Consider the following 22697-nt stretch of genomic DNA (forward strand, 5'->3'; position numbering starts at 1 on the left):
GGACTTGAACAAAAATGTAGCCCTCCAAAAAATCAGTAGCTTCCTGAAGAGCTAAGCAGGTTACTTTTAACGTAATTGCTGCCTTCACCCCTACAAACTGCTTCTATCCCATCATTCAGTCACTTCAGCAGCCATTTGTGTTAATTTTTTTTAAGGAAGTCAATGGTTATTCCATTTATAGAACTAAAAATAGGAGGAGGGAAGCCTGAAATGGTGCTTTGCAATGGAAATATTAGACAGATGAACTGATCTTTGATGACAATAATTATACGTAATGTGTGGCTCTGTTTCTAAGAGGAGAGGACAGACTGAGAAAATGAAAAATGGATTAAGACTTTTCCTCTATTGACCACTTCTACAGAAGCCTAAGGCATTTGTCATTAGATGCTCTCAAGATGATTTGCAAACAAACAAAATTAAGGTTAATTTAAACCAAAAGTTAAATGCTCCCATGAGTAATATCCACTTTTGTATGAGGAAACGGAGCTGGCTCTGAGCAAACACAGACAGATGTGCACTCTGAAATGTATTTTTAAAGAATGTCAGTAGATAGGAACTGGAGCCATCATTCTGCATCAGACAAAGCTCCATCAACTCCCATGTCAAAGAGCAGCTGAGGCCAAGCACAAAACACAAAAAGAAACATGTACCAAAAGAAAGACCATCCTACTCTTCCAGCTTCTGGCAATTAGCACCTTAGAGATTTCCTGAAGCATCATCCAAAATCACCAGGCTAAATAGCTACAAATGGCTCCATAGCCATTCACTTTAGAGTTCAAACCAGCAAGTATTATTCTCGGGAGATTGTGAAATCATATCTGTAATACTTATATTCCTCAGACTGAGCAGCCAAGAGAGCTAAGACAGCTATTCTCTCTGGATGAGAGATCAAACAAGAAATCAGCAAGATCGGTGATTTACTGCGTTCCACTCAATTATTTCTTTAGGGCAGCAAAGCCAGAATTTACCCACAGAACTGCTGTATTTTTCAAGTGATTGCCTCAAATAAGAGAATAAATACTACCAGAAAGCCCAATACAGAGGCAGGGTGTTGTACCGATGAAGAAATGAGTTCAGACTACAGAAACCAAGAGTCAGTTCCTATTTGTGTCACACATTTCTGTGTGAACTTGGGAAGGCCATTTAGTCTCCCTATGGGAAAACAAATGCATTAAAGAACGTAAGATGCTTTAACACTATAGTGAAAGAAACCAAATAAACATACCAGGGAGTACGCAGCTTGCTGTGCCCTTTTCTGGCAGATAGGTATGATAGCCCAACATCACTAGAAACTATATCCACAGACGGAACAAACTTCTGAGACTCTTCTCAAACTAAGAATCCTACAAGAGCAGATGGGCTAAACCCAAAATGGAATAATTCTAGGCTGAAAGTCTAAATCCGCTGCTTTCAGATGAAGAATTAGTTTTTCCCCCTCCCAGTGTCAGACAATAAAATCTAAGCATCACAATAATTCATGAAAAATAAGGCTGCTATTTTTAAGCAAGAATTGATCTGAATTGGCTTGCCCAAAGTCACACAAGAAAATTTCTGGCAGTCAACAGTTGGACAAAAAATGAACCTAGGTCTTCTCACATCTTTGCTCATTACCAGATCCTGTCCTGCAATAACGGCAATTTAAAATATTGGATCAGAATAGGAAACCTCAAGATCAATTCATCAAGTTCAAGTTACACACAGAGTCATTGTCCCCACAAGTACCCCAAAGTCCTTCCTCTTGAGAAACAATTAAAGTGTACTCATCACTTAGCAGACTAAATATATTTGCCCTCATATAACAGGTCGACAGTCAGTCATGTAACACTGGATGCTTGCACTTTCTGGCCCACAGGAAGGACCACAACACAACTATAACGGGATCATCCCCCGTTACGTGATGAATGGTCCCTGTTGTCACAAATCCCCTGATACTGATTTTAGTCACGTATTCTCCTGGTCCCAGGATGGAGCACTCCAATGCCTCTCCAGAAAGCTATGTAGACCATTCTGGCAAAAAGTTTACTCTACTGAGCCAATTAACCTTTCCAGTATTCTATGTAATTCAATAACATCAAGCCCCACTGGGGAAAACTTAACCGTATACATTCCCACCCTCCAAAAAAGCCATCCGCTGTTCTCCCCGTCTGTGTTGCCCAACAACAGACACTACAAATGAATTATTATGCCAAGCACATACAACCACAAAGCGCCCAATTAAGGCTTGAGTTCCTTTATTTTTAATTAACAAAACAGGGTCATTCCTAGAATTCCTTACGTGGAAGCAGGCCCAATGAATGTTGGCATTTTTAGTGCAAGAAGCCTGGCCTGAACAAGAGTTGACATGCAGCAGAGTGCTTGTCTTCAGAATAATCCCTGTTTTGGAGGGAGAGCAGCTGAGGCACCTGGGCGTGCTTTGATTCAACTCTGCTCCTGGGCAGCCTTCACAGTGAGGACCCCTGACAGGCTCTGGACACTTGGAAGAAAATAACTCACCGCATGACATTAACGGCAATCTCTAGATACGTAGGTTGCATCAGGTCAAAGGCAGTGATGGACATCTTCTTGGCAAACATCAGTCGTCTGCATCTCTCTCGATGAAATCTGACAGCTCCTTCTTCCACAGCATACAGATCTATACTTCCAAGTATTGTTATGCCCTCTGGAAACACTTCAAGCAATGGCAGTTTTCTCATGATAATGGTACCGTACATACCTGCTTTCATCCTACAGAAACAACTTAAACATTTTATACTCTGAATGGTTATTTTCTTTTCAGAATCCAATCACAAAATAATTACCTGCCATGAAAATCTACACTTTGGAAGGGTAAAAGGCTGCTACTGTTCGATACAAATAATAATAATTATGATTAGCACTGAAAGGAATGAGGTGTACCCACTCACAAATAAAAAAGGAGTCTCAAGCTATATCAGCCCACAAATGAGAAGTTATCCAGCATCATAGGAAAAAAAAAAAAAAGACAAAACAAAACCACCTCCCCAAAAAAATGCATCATATAACTTATCTGAGCCTGAACACAGAACACATTTTCTAATATCAAACATGCCTTCAGGAACTCAGTTCTCTCTCTCACATGACATTCCTCAGTGTCATTTCCAAGCCTAATGTCACAAGGAGACAAAATATTGTCTACTAAATTGAGCAGAGATTCCCAAACCCAAGGAATTGGACCTGAAAGCTCCAACTGTAGTGAGAGTATGACAGCTAAGTCCTGAAACCAAAGTCCTGAAACCACTTCTTCAAAGGCAGCAGTGCTCGTAAGGACATCAAATTATGTCCTGCATTATGGTCGAGTTTGAAGTTTCCATCTAAGCACAAGTAAAAAGAAAAGGCTTATTTTCTGGGAGTACAGAATCCCGTGAGAAGGTCATGTAGTGAGAGCCACGCCACTTTAACTTTCCATGACCACAGCAAGGCAGTCTCTACAAGCTGTCATCATGGGATGAAATTACTTTCACCAGCACAAGAACTTCCATTGAAAGATTTCAGCACACAAAAGACCTGTATCCAAACAGCTGCATATTAGCCAAGTAACTAAAGACATAGACATAAGTTACTTAATACCTCATTGTTCAACACAGCAACACCACCGTCTATTTCTAAATTCTTCTATTTAAAAAGTAGTAAAGATGACATGGTCAGGAACTTTAAAATTAACACGTAATGATAACCTGGGACAATTTACAGAGAACTGGCTGTCCTTCCAAAATTGCAGAGTTCCAGTGCTTCCTAGAGACTTACAAAATAAGACACTATTTGGAGAAAAAAAGGAGTTTGAAACAGCGTTTTGGTTCCCCTCTTGTCAAAATAAGAAACAAATAATATTACTAGCAAAAAAAAAAAAAAAAAAAAAAAAGCACCCAACAACTGAATATCACAAAATTGTATCTGAATTCCACCATTCTTCAAAGTGTAACATTTTCAGGAGTCAGTTTCCTAGACAGCAGATCAAACCCTTAACCTTATATACTAGACTTTTTATAATGCCTGTTTTCTGTTAATCATATTGAACAGCAGTTGCCACATCTCAATACTTAAGTTCTTGGACAGCTTTACATTAGCGATTTAAAAAAAAATATTTTCTTCAGTCTCCATAGATTTGTAATAAAAATTTTCAAGTGTTCTTTCAGTTTTATTACTGTAAGATGAAGGATTTGCTCATTGTTATGTGATTATCTCTAATATTCAGTTTCATTTTTCCTACAGATGTACGTAACAGTTCTGCCTTTTCAGCATCACTGTCGACAACTTCAGCACATCCATCAGACGTATGTCACTGCTCGTTTTCTCCCTGGTATTTTTAGAACTGCTCCTTAATTAGCCTCAAGAAGTTCCACAGAAAACCTGGAGAGTTGTCTTTAATCATTTAAAAATGAAAAATAAGTAATTTATACTCTTTCCTACAAACTGGCTGCTGCCCTTGAACCACTTCTAAATCAAGATGGGACTCCTCCATTTCTTCCACCACCTTTTAGCATTCAGTTTTGCACGTTCCAGCCAGCCACGTGTTCTCACACTTTTTTTCCCTCCACTTTGAGAAAGCTCTCGCAAGCTCTCTTAGAAATGTATTAGGGCTGTAACAGCAGAGCATGCAGAACTGAAGATTTGTTTAGTCCCTCATGTTTTGCAGCTTCAAAGACAGGAATGGCACGTAGCTTAGCAGCCATCTTCTCCCATGACCTTATGAACTGTGACGAGAGAAGACAGTCAGTTCACAGGATGGAGAGTTCAACGACAGGGAGGAAAAACAATGGGCAGAATCTCTGCGCATGTTTTCTTAGCATTTAACTCCTTCCCAAGAAACCAGAATAGCATGAGGGTATCTTGGGAAATCCTCTGGTAATATTTTCCTTTCCCTGACAAAAGAGGGGTGAACACAGATGAATCGTCGGGGCGTGTATCTCCTTATATTAATGCTGTTTTTTTGAAGGGAAAACCTTTTCTAAAAAGAGAATGAACTAGAGACTAGCAAGCCAGTTTGATCTCAGAGTTCATTCAAACCTCAGCACCTTTGACCAGAAGCAGTTTGCCTTTTACTTTTGTATTTTGCCCAAGGCTGCGTGCAAAGCTTGCAGTAGAGGAGTACAAATGTCTCAGGCAGTTACAGACCTAAATACATATTGTGATGTAAAAGACACAAGACCTATTAATGGCTTGCAGATGAAGAGGATTAGGAGCAAAGGTCAACACAATTTCTGTGTAATGGGCTTCTATTCAGAAGGTTCAGCCTTACTTAGCTGATTTGCTAAGTTACATGAACCGTTTTGTCAAAAAAAAATAAAAGAACAGTTTTCCCAGAGACTGACTATAGGATACACACAACATATTTGCTTTAACAGATATTTACAAGCACCCCACAGCCCTGCCCTCAGCCTATGAAGTTCAATTTGGTGCATTATTTGTAACAATAAATAAACCAGATATTGCAGAGATCTCCTGTATCCAAAAGCAGCAGGTAGTCAATGACCATTTGGAACTGGTAGCCTTTAGCTTATTTGCAGAAGTGAAAGAGCTGTTTGACTGATGCTGATCTGTAGGAAATGAGAGTGCACAATTAAAAAGGTACACCTGATGAGGGAAAGCTGATACAGCCACGCCTCCCAGATGATAAAAGACAAAGGCATAACAAAGAGCTGAATGTTACACGTTGCTACTACCACTACAGCTGCTAGAAGTGAGTTCTCATTCCACATTATCTCATTCTCTCCATATTCAGTAATCTCCAGTGCTCTTACTTAAAAAGTCACACAAAATGTCTTTCCAACACTTCAGAGCAAGCGAACTGTATTCTCTGATGCAATAAAAAGTTGCATTAAAATTTGCACATCCTTTTTTCTCACGTGTTTTTGTGCTGGATTGACAAGGGAGCTTTACCAAAGATCAGCCAATCCAAAAGCTATCACATAACTGGCCCCATATTTCACAGTCCAGTTTTGCAGCATTGCTTCTTGGTTATCTATCAGTGTGTGTGTGTGGGGAGGGGTGTTAAAAACGCAAAACAAAACATACCTGCTTGTTTAACACCTTCTTTCATCTAAATTAGGGCCTCTTGGAACAGGAAAGACAAGGCACAAACATCACTATCAGAGGTTTGTTTGTTTTTTTATATTGTAAAATAAACTGAAGATGTAATTTCACAATTAAGTTGTTCTGACACCATAATGCTGCCAACCTATTGTCTAGCACCACCCAATTTTTTATTGTTTATTTAAAAAAAAATAATTATGTCATCTTCATGTAGTCCAAGTTTGTTTTGGTACTGTTTCATAACAAATTCTATATTTATTCTCTTCTGTGAAAGGAGTGCCAAATTCATACATTACAATTACTTAAGTTCAGCCAGCTGGCACACTGCTGGAAATGTGAAGGACGTTTCTTAGGCGAAAGGGTTGTAAAGGTTTGGACCCACAGTTTACTTTGTCTACCCAGGGCTGCTGAAAGAATGCCCTTACACATTTTCACTCCCAAAAAAAGCTCACCCACCTCTGCTGTTCATAAACTGGAGGGTTTGGGGCCTGGCACAACCTCGAATGCAGTGAGTTTGAAGATTATGACAGTTCTGCTGTGAAATGAAGACCAACCACAGCAACTTGGATGCAGGAAGTGTTCTGCACATACCACCACGCTGCTCACACTAAAGTAGTTGCACACTTTAAACAGGGATAAGTGACAGCAACAATAAAGTCAGAAAGCAATCGGTCTATCTCCAGATGCTAATTTTTGCCCCTTGACCATCCCCAATTCCCTAACAGAAGCCGAAACATCAAGTGGCCGCACAGTGAATTAAACAGGGGAAATTTATTCAGATAGAAAGTAGCTGAGACAAGCATTTAACTTCTTTTAAACCCCAACCAGTTCCCTGAGCCTGCTTCACTAATCAGCCACACAAATGAATAAGGGAAGACTGAGTGGCACAGTGAGAACTGATTTTTTTTTTTTTTTTAATAATGCCGAATTTAAGTGTCCAGTGGACTGTGAATTCCCTGACCCTTCTCCATAATGCTTTTTACCACAGAGAAGCACAATATTAATAGGACAATACTGCTTCCCAAGCTTGCTCCTGCTGTTCTCCACACCTTACTGCCACTTCTCACACCTCTACCAGTACAAAATCCGGCCGAAACAACTGTTGATGCAGCACAGTGAACTGTATCAGGAAAAAGAAAAACAATAATCAGAGGTTTTCTTCAGCTAAATCAGTTTTCCCACAGGAGGTTGGGACTGAGGACTATTTAGTCCAGAATGTTTTTTTAAGAGCCCCAATGCTGAACCTCTATAGTAGTCTGCACCTTGACATGTCTTTACATCTTTTTCTATGGTTGCAGTCAAATTTCTTGCAGCATACTTAAAAATTTGCACATTTCAGTTTTATCTGAAACTGGTTATTCCATCTACGCACAATAATTACTTATCTTTTGCTGTGTGACTCATTTTGATAAGTTTTGTTATGTCAGGCACTCACTACTGTGTGTTTGCATAGCTGTTACCAGGATCAGAGCTAACCTATCAATCACTTGGCATCACAAAGACAGCTTACAACTTACTCTTTACTTTGCTTTAAAAAAGCAAAGGCAAAACAAACGTTGTGGTGCACCCTCTAATACATCTTTGAATAGTGTGAACACTGCAAATTCACTATATCTGGAAGATTGCTTAGAAAATTTTGTCTGCTACATCCTAACGAAAATATTTTGTGCACATACTTTAACTTGCATGCAAACCCACAAAGGCAATCGGTAGGGTCAGAATATTTTACAACCACTAGCTTTACTTTAGAAAATAGCAGTGAAAACTTGTTTCAGATAAATATATAGTTATCTTCTCATAAAGAAATGAAGATAAAAAGATTTTGGGGCCTCCACTTATTTTAGAATCCTTTCATGTACATCTACAGCCTGGTTTCCAATGACTGCAGGCCCTTTCAATTCAAGCACAACCATAACCACAGGCTCTCAGGGCTCTTCAGTCATCCTGGTCACTGAAAATTGGAGAACACGGTTTTAGACCTCACGTCTTGATTAAGGAATTGTAAGGGGGCACAGCAAAGGCAACGCACGCTGCTTGATTTCATCCGGCATTATCTAATATTTAAACCAGTCCCTTATTACTGCGTTCACACAACTATCTGGAATCAATGTTGGCAGTTCATACTGAGACTCTAAAACAGAAATATAGCTAAAAAAGAACACATTCCTACTACATAAACAGCCCATAAAGATGAAATCCATTACATTACCAGTGTCCAAATGCAGACCTTGAAGGATATGCCAGCTAGTGGATGGTTAAGAATTTCAGCAGATTGGGCCAGGCTCCAAAATCCTCAAACTAGTTGGTAATTAACAGACATCTAGGTCCTCCACATGAAAGAAGGCTATTGTTTAAATGGTGACACAATTTTTTCCTTTCCGTTTCATAGCCAGTCTCTGTGTTTTAAGATTCCCTTAGGACAGTAACAGTCTATGATTTGAGAAGTTCCACTTTTCAAATAGACAGTTTTTCTGACTTTTAATCGTCAAGAATGAGAATATCCTTAGAACACAGGTAGAACAAAATAATTTTACAGGCTTGGTGGCTTCTCTGAGACTCTACTCTGACTTTTCTTTGGTTAAATAGTTGGAAAAATTAATATCCAGATAACCTAATAATATGTAAAACCTAAGGTATCTACAAAAGCAACAGGTACAAAACGTAGCCCTATGTGCCTGTAAACAGTCTGCAATAAGTCCAATTAGTAAGCAAAGTACTTGCAAAGAATATTAGTATACATCTCCATAAATAATGATGTGTTACAGCCAGACTTCTAGGATTAGCTGAAGGATGCTCCACTGAACATGTTTTGTGAAGAAGCAATGATCCGCATAAAATTATGATCTGCTCTGTGATTCGTTATCTTTGCCAAAATGGATTAGATGGGTAAAAAATAAAGGACCACACATAATCCAGATTTAAACTAATCGATGTAGTAGAAGAGAATGCTATGTTAAAGTTACATTTTGAAAGAATGAGGTGTGGTTATCTATAGTTATCTATAAGGGAGCAAGTTAAATCACAAAGGATAACAGGAGGATGTAGCAGAGGAGCAGGTAATAACACTCAACTGATACGAAAATACTTTAAGAAAAGCATCATGAAAACAGAGACAATCCAGATGGAAAAGGCCAAAAAAAGTAAATGAGAATTATGAAACATAAAACCATCCCTGAAGAACTGGAAGAAATGGTTCATTTTGGGCCAACTTCATCTCCTCCCATTCAAAGGAGCCCTTTATGGTCTGCCTGCCTATGCAATCACTCATCTTACTTCCCTAAATATGTCAAGAACTACGTAACACAGAAGTGAAATTAAGCAGCTCAACAAATTATACCATTCACTTGCGGAGTCAACCCTTTCATTATCATCTTAACAAAAGCGTTAAGAAGCGCCCAAGCACATGGAACAGGCTGTCCTCACCTTTACATGCAGTTAGTCCGTCCAGGTGGAGGCTGTAAAAGCTGGTGGCAGAGTCCCCAGAAGCTTATGCTGCTGCTAGAGGAGTGCTGTGGGCAAGTCTCCAGGATGTCAGATCAGCATCACTTGTGAGCTTCTGCCACCTAAAAAGTTTGGGAAGAACTGAGCTTACCTGCTCAGCAGTAGGATTTGCTGCTGTGTTGTAGAATTAACTTACAGCCCTAGATGAAAGAGAAAATGAGGGAATTCAGATTACTTCACAAAATCGCCTCCTTATAGTCTTAAAGCCAGGCATATTTCTATTGCCTTTTGCATCGACTAAGATGCATATTGTGTGACTAATTTCTCATTTGTCTGAGAAGTATGCAGTCGTGCTTCTGAATTCTGTCACTCCCAATTGCTAGTTAAAAGCTTTTGAGTGCTGCTAGCGCTTTATAGGGAGTAACACCGATAACAGCATCGTATCTTCACACATAACTGACAGGTATTGGGCAAAAGAGCCCATCGTGGCAGATGGAATAACCTCTAGCAGATTGCTCAGAGCAAAGGGAATGCTTTTCTTAGCATTGTGTTATAACTCCATTGAGTTATTTTACTTGCTTCCAACTAAAATTATGCCCAGATTTCTAATACTTGCATTTCAATGAGTGATATCTGAATAAACCCTTGAGCTTATCTGCTGCTGGTGACTGTGAAGCATATGGCAACTATGTCATCATAAAAAAAACATTAACTTCCTAAGCACATCAGGCAAGCAGACATGTATAGTCCTGCTAGCCAAGCACAAATATGATTATTTAATAACACTCATTGTTTATGAGATTGCTGTACCATCCCCATTTTGCTGATTAATGCTCACCGCAGTTTCAAAACATGTATACAAACATTAGAGGCCATTTCGGAGACACTTATGTAAGGAAGGAAAACTTTATGAGGAAATCATCTTTTAAAATAACTTGTCATTAACACAACTGCTATGACGCTTGGCTTCATATTCTCTGCATTTGTTGTATTCCTCACATACAATTCGTAATGCCGCAAGTGTTTCGTAACATTCAGTAGTCACTCGGCCATGTATGTGCATCAATAATTCAGTAAAATAAAATTAATCTGCAATCATCAGCTTGTAAGGCAGTATACCCCAGGAGCAAGGAAAGCCTTTGCTTGCCTAAAGCCTAAATTTTAGAACAAACTATTACAGGGCAGAAATCTCTCTTTTCAAAATGTCTACAACTATTTTTATTTGGAGATCCATCAGCACACTAGCAATGCTGAGCCACCCTGTTCCCAAAAAATGTTTTTGTTAGTTGTCTCATTTCTCTCTGCAGAGCTACACAGCACTCATGGGCTCATCGGGGAACTTCAAACACAGCCACAGATGCAGGCATGCCTGTGTAAACATTTAAGAGGTTTTACAGAAGTACAAAGCAGATGCTGAACATCAAAATCTTCTGGAGGATCCCGAATCTTAACTAGAGCGCCAAGTCACATAAACAGAGCATTCCGCACAGACAACTTAGGTTTCTATTCTCTACCCCAATACTTTTAATAATATCCACGGGACTGGATGTACTTTGACAGGGATTTGAACATGATAAGTTCAGTTCTGTAATTTAAAAGTGGTGACCAGAAAAAAAAAAGGTAAGAAAAAGTGGTGGTGGCCTTTCACTAGCACATGTTCAGCACTTAAACAACAAAAATAAATAAAAGAACCACAACCACAGCTCTTAAAAAATAAAAAATATGGAATGAAAAAGAAAGAAATGGATAATTATAGCCTCTGTAAAAATAAAAACAAACTTGCATTGCCACAATGCAAATACATTCAGGGCAACGCAAGCTTCTGAATTTGGTTGCTCTGCATCAAAACGGTATCGATGAGGAAACAGCAACAACCAACAATGGCAAACAACAGGGGCCAGCAGTAAAATAACGCAGTCATTAACCAAATCTCTTAATTTATTATCTGGGCTGGAAGTAAAAGCTCAACACCCCCCCCCCCGCCCCCCCATAGGCACCCTGCACATCCCGGGCAAGCCACGCCCACACCCAAGATGGCGGCCGCACCTCCCGCCTCTACCCCCCTCTTTCCGCCCTCTCCTGTAGCGCGGTCCCCATTGGCCGAGGCCGGCTGCGCGCACGCGCAGTAGCGAGAAGGCGTCACCTCAGCGCTCTCCTTCCGCCATTACGGGAGGGGGGCGCCCCCTGGCGGGCGCGGGCGGGACGGGACGGGACGGGACGGCTGAGGGGAAGGAGGAGGAGGATGAGGAGGGGGAGGAGGAAGAGGAAGGCGCCGGCATCGCTTCGGGCTCTGAGGGGGTTTGTGCCAGCGGAGCAGCGCTGTGAGCTCTCCCAGCCCTAACGATTCTATGGTCTGCTCCTGTGCCAGCCTTCGGCTGCCCCCCGCAGGAGGAGGAGGAGGAGGAGGAGGAGGGGAGGAAGGCTCGAGCAGCCCCAGCGGGCGCGAGGCGGCAGAAGTAAGCCTTAAATCCACAAACGCGGGCTCCCACAGCCCCTGGGCACGGCCCGTGAGGAGAAACACGGCGCCTTCTGCGGTGGTACAGCTGCAGAGACAACATTAATTAAAAAAAAAAAAATAAAACGAAACGTGAGCTAAGGGGACGCAGATGGGTTTTAGGTTGAGCTGAAGGTGTTGGATCGTGTGGGCCGCCTCATGGCAGCTTGGTGTTTGAGGGGTGATGAGTTTAAAAAAAAAACAAAGAAATGGGCCTCGCCGCTTATTTCCTGTGAATGTGCTTCTGCTAGGCTGTGGTGCGTGGCTTTGGGAGCGGGGAGGCTGTGCCACCACAGGATGGGTGCCCAGGGAGGTGGGGGAGGCACCGTCCCTGGGGGGTGTGCAAGGAGAGGCTGGACGTGGTGCTTGGGGACGTGGTTTGGTGGGTGACACTGGTGGCAGGGGATGGTTGGACCAGGTGATCTTGGAGGGCTTTTTCCAACCTTTATGCTTCTCTAATCCTTTCTCCCACAGTGTTCTCACTGTTTCCCGCTGTAGGTATCCGCTTGGATAACTTTTGAAAAAGTACCGACAAATGTTTTCATTTCTTATCTGAGCTCTCATGTGTCCATTCTGCACCTCTTGCAGTGCTGTTCAACTGCCTTGAAGAGGAGAATCATACCAGTGCCAGGGAAGAGACAAATGAAGGTAGTGTAATTGCGGCTTATGGAGAGAAAGGGGGAGGTGGAATATATTTAGCACCACTTCTAGTATGAAAATGGTATGTGGGTAACAACACTTTTGCCTTTCATGGTATATAAATAAGATGCGTGTGAGTCCTACAGGTAATTCATAGGGAATATTCACCCAAGTATTTTTCTGGTAGCTGGCATAAGGAGCCCTGGCTTTGGCTTCTGTTTTCCTGCTCTAACATCTAGCTGCTCCCACACAATGCTGGGGAAAAAAAAAAAAAGCCACGAAAATCCTATAGAGGGGAAAAGAAAATCCATCTAGAAACACTCTAAGTCAGCTTTGGAAGTGTTGCCACCAGATGTCAGTGCACACCCTGAGTCACCAGCTGGTGAGACCAGTTTGAAGGCTGACAAAGCAAACCCATCCTGTGTATGGTTGTTCCCTGTCCTTCTAAATGGCGTGGACATCTTTTATTATTATTATTTTTTATGTTTTTGTGAAAACTATACCATGAGCTTCACATGCGATGTCTCCATGCAAAGCCAAGTTTTTGCTGCTGGAGTTTCAGAGCACTTTGAAGAGAAAGCAGAGCACTTTTGAGAGCCCTTTTCCAGAGCATTTCCAAGGTGAATGACTTGAGCATGACGTGTAGTAGTGGTACAGGCTGTTTGCTGTTGGCCTACACAAGATGAGAACTGGTCCAGAAATGAAGGACTCTGTTCTGTCACCCATCCTCTGAAGTGCTCTGCCCACCAGTGCGATCCAGATACGATAACAATATTGCAGTGTCTGAAAACAGATAAGACATAATGGCAGCGGTTTTAATTTGCAATGGTGGAACTTTTTACTGGCATTTTACTGGCATTTCTGAATGTGTTTGTTGTTTTTTTTTTTTTTTTAACAGGGGTATTACGTACACTTGTTTCTCAGGACTTTAAATTTGTGATACTGTTGTGCATGGCAAAAGGGTGGGAATGGCCCAGGGCGCGCTTTGGTTCTTGGAGCAGTAAAGTGGGATTCCAAGAAGCACTGTGGCCTTTTTCCTAGTGAGACTTTGCTCTTTCCACTTTTTTTTAGTGAATATAAAAACTTGCTAAATAGTGTTGAGAGGTAGTGCCAGATCAGTCATTTTACAAATCAAGTATTTTGTATGTTCCTGATTATATTTAATGTTAAGCTTTTAATTGCTGTTGACATCAGCAGCTGGTGGCTGCTGACAGAAGATTGTTACTTTATTGGCTTTGTCTTGATGCTTCTGAGGGTAACCACTGGCTCTCTACTGACATAGTGTTGCTCAGTTCCTGTTATACTTTGCAATGGAAGTCATTCTCTGATAAGAAATTGAAAAAATACTTTGCAAGCGTTACAAGAAAGCCAGATCTCATTACAGTTGGGGTGGTATCACAGGTCTGCTAGCCAAAACTTGCCATTTTGAAAGCAGACAATAAACCTAGGATGGTGACAGTGGACTCTTGAAATGGAATGGGAAAACAGTTTTATTTACTCTTTTGTGCTTGCTATTCGAAAAAGAGAAATGTTAACCACAGTGGAGATCACATGCCATTTTCTAGCATGGTCTGGTGACACACTGAATCATATTCTCTTTTTAGTGTCCTTGCCAAAGACATACTAATACTTTAATAACAGCTTTCATGAATAGGCTGAGTACCACAAATACGTATGCTTGGAAGAGAAGAGGTGTGATGAATCAGGTTTTAATCAGTGGTTTAATTTTTTAAAAAAATCTTTTAGCAAAGCATTGTTTTAAATATTTCTAATGGAGGTATGATGTAAGTGGAATATTAATTATTGCGACTAATGCAACTTGGTAAGCAAAATTTATCAAAACTGCTTTTATCTGAGAATATGTTCAGCATTTTTTCCCGTAGAAAGCTTCCTGAAGAGACAATCAGGACAATCATCTTATACAGCTAAGGAAGGTTATTGCTTTAAAGAAAAATTTGGATTTTTTTTTTTAGTAATATGTTCATTCAGTTGAAAATATTTTTCTTTGACACTTCTATGAATTTAATTGATGACTAATTTACAGTGGAACTAATTTGTTAGTATTTGGAGAAAGGCTTCCAGAGTACCCTTTGTAGACATGCTTGAATTTTTTTGGAGGAGCTTCATGGACCATCGGAATTTACTCCAGTTCATCACTAGGTGATTTCTGTTTTGTTTTCATGATTAAGGTTAGGAATAGACATTCAAATTAAAAAAATGAAAAATAAAAATAAAAATAAAATCCCACTGAAATGCTTTTGAGCCTTTGAAAAAATCATTGAGCTACTCGTATTTTTAGACTTCCTGGGAGCTGTACAAACTTGTAAATGGAAATTTGTATTTCAGGTGATGTGAAGGCATTTTGGACCCAGCTGGGAAATAGAAGAGTAGACATCATATTTGAGCAGGTGCAAGAAGTCCTGCTGCTGCTAAAGGAAAAGATCAAGAACGGAACTGCCACAAACCAAGGTTTGAAACCCTTGTAATGGTTCAGCAGGACTGCAACTGAGCTGTAGTTTCATTTCAGTAGTAGTAGTTTCATTGTAGTTTCATTTCAGATGCATTTTGCCATATAATCGTTTTGCCCATGTGCTTTTTCAAAGATATTTTTTTTTTTATGCATGCAGAACTGGAATGTTTATCCTTGAGTAGTAATGAAATATCTCCAGTGCCTTGTGCTTTGTTCATCTTCAAAAGTTTTAGCCTTTAAGGCTGATTCAGTGAATTGAATGGGTTTGTAGTGAGTTGATAATCTTTTAAGTACTACTTCATGTTGGAGAAAATGGTAACAGTAATGCATTATAAGATTGTTCTTGATTTTCGTGGAAATAAGTTTTCTTTATCTGTATCAAAATCAGGAGTTTGGTAAGTCTGGAGCAGTACACAGACGTCTTTGTTTGTTTTCTTTTGTTTTTAACTGGTCTATTTAACTTAGAAATTATTTAATTTTTATTTACATCAGTGATTTAATAATCTGTGCAGTTTACTGCTGCTTCTACACAAGAAAATGCACAGCAGTGTCAGACACTTTTAAACTCTGCATTTTGGTGCTTGCTCTAAATTGGTGCTGTGTTTTTTTTTGTGTGTGAACTCGCGTTCCTGTCTTGATTTTTGGGAGGAAATATTCCAGAATTGCGGAGTTAAAAGTTGAATTTTAATCCCCGGATGATGCAATGACTCTGTAATGTACTTAAATATGTACGTTCTGTGCTTTGTTCTGTAAAGATTCCAAACTAAATTGTTAATATGGATTTTACTGTCGTTTCTGTCAGCCTATTTATTGCATGGGGCAACAGGTTGAGACAGAACAAGTCACTGCTTTTGTGTTTTTATAATTGCCCAGCAATTTATGAGTTGCATTAATTTGTCCTGACAAGATCCAGCCCTTTTTTGGTGGGAGATAACTAACCCAGTAACAATGTAAAGAGAGAAACTTTTACTAATTTATATTTACATCTATTATTGCATCTGGAGGCTAAAGGACTTTGTGTGTTTAAAAGCATTCCAGCAGCTTTCCACAAGGCAGAGGATGTCCAGTTCTGGTTCACAATTACTGATAGGAGCTGTGACTTCATTCCAGCTTCTCGATGTGTGAATTAGGATGCATCGTGCTAGCGCTGCAGTGCAAAAAGTTTCCAATAGTCTGAGTGTTGCAATGCTCTAGATTAACACAGGAAATGATGTTTCTGGAGGACTTAAGCCTTCTTTCCCCTTTTAGCTGTCTCTATTATCGTTGTCCTTACACTTCACATCTGATTTTCTTTTTTTTCTTTTTTTTACATAGAATGCTGGCAGGCTTGGGCACTGGTGAACGAAGCTAATCTAGGGGATCTTTTAACTTCGACAAGTGGTATGTGCATCTTGATTGCATTTATTTGTTGTGTGGCTTTAATTTCTTTTGTTTCACTTACCAGGAGTTCATTTCCTGGTTTTGAAATGAATAAAATAGATCTCAGAAGCCCCTTGGCATTGCAAACAGAGAAAAAACTAAACCTCTGCATCCTTTTACCTCAAATAATGAAGAAAAATCTGTGTGTTTCGTATGTGTGTTATCTCCATGCACTTTGAAAGCTGCATGGGAGATTTTAATGCACAAATCATGTGGTGGCTGGGGAGAAGGGGGAAAATCTTTGCAATGCATTTCTGTCTCAAATCTGTCAATGCACACCAATTTAGATTACCGATGTTTCTGCTTGTATTCCATGTTTTTTCAGAAAGCGAAGCAGTTGATGGAGATGGTGCACAGGAAATCGAACCTAAATCGAATCAACTTGTTACAGATGCCAGAACTGCAGACTCTGCAGGAGGTTCTCAAAGGTCAGTGTGTTTATTTAATACTTCCAATTTAGCAAAACTCATTATTCTATGTGTCTTTATTGCACTTGAGAGAGTATTTAATCTCACTCAGGTATTTATAAATTCAACTTTGAATCCTGACAATTTTCAAAGCAAAAATATGTTTAACTTGGCCTACATGGCCAAGATGGCTTTCATGGTCAAAACCTGAGCTTTTGAGTAGAGTTGGTTAATGTACCACACAAGAACCTTCCAGAATCAGAGTATTTAGTTCTGAATGAAATCATGAATGTTTCCAGGGCTACCAGGGCTGGGACTTAATAGTTTTGAGTTCAGTTCTCAAGGTTTCAGACTGTGGATCATTAGGCAAATGAGTCTGTAGTTATGCTTAGGTAGTAGCTGGAAGATGGAGACAAAGGTACTCTTCTTTTGGTTTCTTAATTCTTTTTTATAAATGTTGTTTCTGTCTTCTAGCATGTAAGCTCTTTCTGGGCCAGAGCTGCTGCTGTCCTTTATTTGGGATGGTACTGTGTGTCTTCATATGGTGTCAGGCCACGTTGCATGATGCAAACAGTCACTCAGTGAAACCCTGGGCCTTGTAGCAGCGGGCTGTTAACTTTCCTACAGTAATAATGCTAAACCACAAGTAGATGAATTGTTTTACTGGTTGTCTGAGATGCCATTTTGTCTTTTTTTTTTTTTTTTCATTCAAAATAGCAAAAAGGAGGACGTGGAAAAATCAGATTCAGGGGGCGAAGAAGCATCTAGTGAAATTGGACGTGTCCCTTTAAGCCCCCAGTATCAGAACCACAAGTGCTCTAGCGCGTGTCTCACCAACAGAGCAGCAAGCGCCTACAAGGGTGAAAATCCTCTGCAGATCCCCATCCTGCTGCACTTCCAAAGACGCCACGCAAAAGCAGACTGCCTTTCGAAGTCGCTGGATGTGAATTACAAAGCTCCCTGTGGCAGGAGTCTGAGAAGCTTTCAGGACGTGCAGAATTACCTGTTTGAAACAGAATGCAATTTCTTATTTATTGACCACTTCTCTTTCAACACCTACGTACTGCTGGGCAGGAACACTGTAAATCCCAAACCCCTCGTGTATGACTTCGATATCAGCAACGGAGCTGAGTCTGTGCCCGTCTCCTTCTGTAACGATATCGACTGCGCACGGTTACCTTATTTTAAATACCGGAGGGCATCGTGGCCCCGTGGGTATTACCTCAACAATTTATCCACCATGTTTCTTGATTCGTGTGACTGCACAGATGGCTGCATTGATAGGTGAGTGGAACAATCGAATCCCAGGCAAACAGTGGGGAAAACATTTGGGATCTTATCAATGTGTATGAATACCCAAGGTGTGGGAGACAGAGGGATTTGGCCAACCTCTTTTCAGTGGTTTGCGGGAACAGGACAAGGAGTAATGATCACAAAATGGAGCCCAGGAAGTTCCACACCAACATGCGAAAGAACTTCTTCACGGTGAGGGTGACGGAGCACTGGGACTGGCTGCCCAGGGAGGCTGTGGAGTCTCCTTCTCTGGGGATATTCAAGGCCCGTCTGGACACCTACCTGGGCAGCCTGCTCTAAGGAACCTGCTTTGGCAGGGGGGTTGGACACAATGATATCTCGAGCTCCGTTCTAACCCCTTCAATTCTGTGATGGGATATCTGCAGTATTTGTCTTGTGCTCTGCATGGACTGAAACAACTGAGGCTTTGTTTCATCCAGAACTGGGGTGCTCCTACCTGTCCAGCATCTGTTGTAGGAAAAGAAGCGATCGAGAGAAGGATTATCACAGAATCACAGAATTTCTAGGTTGGAAGAGACCTCAAGATCATCGAGTCCAACCTCTAACCTAACACTAACAGTCCCCACTAAACCATATCCCTAAGCTCTACATCTAAACGTCTTTTGAAGACTTCCAGGGATGGTGACTCCACCACCTCCCTGGGCAGCCCGTTCCAGTGCCTCACAACCCTTTCAGTAAAGAAATTCTTCCTAACATCTAACCTAAAACTCCCCTGGCGTAACTTTAGCCCATTCCCCCTCGTCCTGTCACCAGGCACATGGGAGAACAGGCCAACCCCCACCTCGCTACAGCCTCCTTTAATGTACTTATACAGAGCAATAAGGTCACCCCTGAGCCTCCTCTTCTCTAGGCTGAAAAAGCCCAGCTCCCTCAGCCGCTCCTCATTATGTTCCTTTACGTTTCCTCCCAGATGGGTAGTGCTTCTTCAAGTGGAGCTGGAAGGCAAATCTCAGCTTTGGGAAAGGAGTAGGGAAGGGAAGGTTGGAAGTTTCTATGGGAAACTGACACAGTTTTGGCAAGAACACTGCCCACTTTCCTGTGGGGTATTTGCCCACTTCCCTGAAGGGTGTTTGTCTTTAACCTGATCTCTGCCTGGAGGTGTTACCTTCTCCTTGAATCCATTTTGTGTTTTTGATAGCTGGGGCAGTTGCTGGTACTGGCGTGCAGTATATTAATGAAGCTGCAGAAATTCAAATGACTTCGAGCAGTGGGGACCAGCTAGCACACAGCATGCTCCTGCTGTGTGCTGAACTTCCCCAAGAGCTGAGACAGAGTAAGAGTCTTTGGATTTGTCATAAGGTGTGAGAGTCAGCATTACTGCTGGAGTTCTGCAATGGGCACTATGGAATTCTTCACTTTGGGGGGGCTAGAGTGGGAGGAAGGTGATGAAATTGTGGCTAGCAGACCAGGATGCTGTGCCAGAGCAGGTCGTTCTCATTCCTTCATTCAATCAATTTAACCAAGTCCTGTTTGTAATTAAAAATAATAAAACAAGATGTTTGTGCATATAGTCAAGTACATTTTAAATGATGGAAACTTGATTTACAGTGCTTCAAATGGATTCTGTTTTCCACATGATGTTTTACTTCTATCTTCTAGGTCAAAATGCGCGTGCTTACAGCTAACTGCAAGAGGCTGTCATAAAGTTTCTTTGTCTCCAAGTACTAAAACGTCTCGTGGATACAGTTATAAAAGACTGGAAGGGCCTGTTCCCAGTGGGTAAGAAAGAACTATCAATTACTATTTTATTTGTATACTCTTTCTTTACTCCTATAGTGTTTCTGGATTATTGAAACCTTCACTTTTTGCCCCAGTGTTACTGGCAAGTCAGGATGGTTTGGGCAGAAATAATAAATGACTTGAGTAACGATGGGGAAAAACACTTTGGTACTTCACATTCCTACAGCTTTTTTTACAGTGCTCTGTGCGTGTGCACAGGTGATGGAGGAAACAAGTTATTGTTCCCAGTAATATTGTTTCCTTTTCAGTCCTTGTTGCTGTGCAGTGTTGACTTATGGTTGGGGTACAGGATTAAATCTGCCAGTGAACCTAGAAACAGATGGAAAAAAGCACAGTTGTGATTTATTCTCGTGGCATTTATTTAAATCCAAAAACTCCTGACAGCTACAGTGAGGTGTCAGCAGACAGGTTGTCTTTGCTAAAATCTGCTCAAGCACAGAATGAGATACTTCATAAAGATTTCTTCATCTGTGTGACTTGCTACTTTTGTAAAATAAGAAAGTATTTATTTTTCTTGTGTCCTTATAAAAAAAAGATCTGACTCTTAAAATTGATGAGTCAGTAGCCAAGAATGTCACGAGCTTCAGAGCACTGCCCATTCAGTTCTCGCCAGGGTCTTTCTTTTCGTTCAACTGCCTCATTACTTGGTGCTCAGGAGGGAAATGTATAATGCCAGCTGTGCTTTAGTAACGCATTCTTTTACGTTGTGTTTTCTTTTGTTTTCTCTGGACAGAATTTATGAGTGTAGCGTGTCGTGCAGGTGTGACAAGATGATGTGTCAGAACAGAGTGGTACAGCATGGCATTCAAGTTCGCCTGCAGGTGTTCAACACGGAGAAGAAAGGTTGGGGCGTCCGCTGCCTGGATGATATCGACAAGGGGACGTTTGTTTGTACTTACTCAGGTAACAGAAGGTGACCTAGGGAAGATTTATAGCATAATTCTCCCTCCCCTGTGGCCTGTGCTCTGGAATTTCTTTGAGAACCCAACAGGGAAATAGAGTGTTGGAAAAGAAGCGAGCCAGTATGATCTTAACTTGCAGGTGATCAAATGGACAGAAGAACTTCGAAGAGCTGTAATGGTGCCAGACAAATTCAAAAGGTTCTGGAGCAAAGCCCATCTCAGACTTGATTTTTTTTCCCTTCACGGGTCTGTGCATCTTATGCCAGTGCTAGTTTTCCTTCAGTATAAATGCATTCATATTTTGCTTTTCAAAATAATCCCTTTAATATAAGTTAGAACTGATACAGTGTGACCCATCTTAGCAAAGAAACACTTTTAAAAAATGTAATTTTTCTTCCAGGCAGATTAATGAGCAGAGCTGAAGCTCAAGTATTGGGAGGTGCCAGTCAAGACAAAAAAGAGGAGAGTGCTGTGAATGACAGCAGGCACGGCTTTTTTTCCAAAAAAAGGAAACTTGACAGTAGTTGCTCAGATTCTGAGATTGAACTAGTGCAGACTGGCAAGGATCATGTTCTTGAGAAGCAGGAGTCTTCGTCTCAGGCTGTGGATAATGAAGATGAATCATCTGAGTAAGTTTACCAAAGGAAATGTAAGAATAGCAAAATCATTTATCATTATGCTAATGTGTGAAGAGTGAAGTGATTACAAAATATTTGATGATACCGAAGGATTTGATAACAAATTAGCCACTAACTGTCCTGTGCTTTGCTCTCAATTTCTAAACCTCTTGTTCTTTGTAACGTAACCTGGCCTGCTGGTTTTAACCTTTTCTGTAAGGAGTCTGACAGAACGCTTCTTGCATAAATTACTGCAAAAGGAATTCTAATCCTGTTTTCAATTCATGGTCTCAGCCTGTCAAGACTCCTAAAATAAAATTGCAGCAAAATAATGTGTGGCTTTGTCAATAGCATGCTGTAGTCTTTTCAGAAAGAAGCGGGGAGCTCGTCGTCTTAAATTTTATTCCTCGCTTTGCCACACTCCTTTGTAAACTGTTTCTTTTTTACTGCCCAGGAATGATTGCAAACACTTGCTCATTTCATGAAAAAATATAAAAGCCTTAAAAAATACCTGCCACTTTATTCTCAGTTGCATTTCATTATCTTGTAAACCTAATGAACTAATAGTTTTGTAAGCTACATAATTATCAGTGATCTGGTTTTTACTTCTACTTAGTGCTTCCCCTCTAAATTGTAGGGCAGCATGATATTAAGTTTGTTTTTACTCCACTGTTACCTTAAAATCTCATTTTTACTCTTAGGAAAGGAAATAATGTTTCACATGGGGGCTATATAAAAGTGTGACACACAAAGAATTTGCTATTCTGGCTCCTGAAAGAAAACAAAACCCGATTTGCTGACCTGAAAAAACTTGAGAGGATATCAGTGGGCTAAGGCCTACGTGTCATTCACTCAAGCAAGTTGCCTTTAAAAGGGTGAACAGTGTAATCATAATATTAAAATATCACAACTTATGGCTATTGCAGCTTCTGAATTTACAAAGGGGTTTAAATCTTAAGAAAGACTTAAAGAATAGCATTTTGTGGCCATTATTGGTAGACCAAAGAAATACAATGGTTTTTCATTGCAAGAAAATGCACGTAAATATTTGAGATTGAAAAATTTATTGAGTAGGAGCTATTACCTATTGCCACATGCTGTATGGATACTCAGATTAGGTTGAAGCTGATATTTTCTACTGCACTCTAAACATAATCAAAGTAAATGTGACTTCTGATGTTTTAAGTACATATGGCAAAGACTGCT

The 22697-nt window shown here is 40.6% G+C and overlaps 2 protein-coding genes across 2 annotated transcripts in view; one reads left to right on the top strand and one right to left on the bottom strand.

The window, feature by feature from the left end:
- CAB39L (calcium binding protein 39 like) overlaps positions 1 to 9611 on the bottom strand; it is a 60008-nt gene extending 50397 nt beyond the window's left edge. Inside the window, exon 1 of the mRNA XM_072032562.1 lies at positions 9472 to 9611. The gene's annotated coding sequence lies outside the window, so the exon portion shown is untranslated. The remainder of the gene's footprint in view (positions 1 to 9471) is intronic.
- A 2530-nt stretch (positions 9612 to 12141) lies between these two features.
- The window catches only part of SETDB2 (SET domain bifurcated histone lysine methyltransferase 2), a 35509-nt gene continuing 24953 nt past the window's right edge, over positions 12142 to 22697 (top strand). Inside the window, exons 1-9 of the mRNA XM_072033089.1 lie at positions 12142 to 12477; positions 12572 to 12631; positions 14969 to 15091; positions 16407 to 16472; positions 16837 to 16939; positions 17636 to 18202; positions 19832 to 19951; positions 20706 to 20875; positions 21275 to 21503. Coding sequence (XP_071889190.1) covers positions 12168 to 12477; positions 12572 to 12631; positions 14969 to 15091; positions 16407 to 16472; positions 16837 to 16939; positions 17636 to 18202; positions 19832 to 19951; positions 20706 to 20875; positions 21275 to 21503 — 1748 coding nt within the window. The 5' untranslated portion in view covers positions 12142 to 12167. The remainder of the gene's footprint in view (positions 12478 to 12571; positions 12632 to 14968; positions 15092 to 16406; positions 16473 to 16836; positions 16940 to 17635; positions 18203 to 19831; positions 19952 to 20705; positions 20876 to 21274; positions 21504 to 22697) is intronic.

This window comes from Anas platyrhynchos, chromosome 1, assembly GCF_047663525.1.
Source record: "Anas platyrhynchos isolate ZD024472 breed Pekin duck chromosome 1, IASCAAS_PekinDuck_T2T, whole genome shotgun sequence".
NCBI classification, from domain to species: domain Eukaryota; kingdom Metazoa; phylum Chordata; class Aves; order Anseriformes; family Anatidae; genus Anas; species Anas platyrhynchos.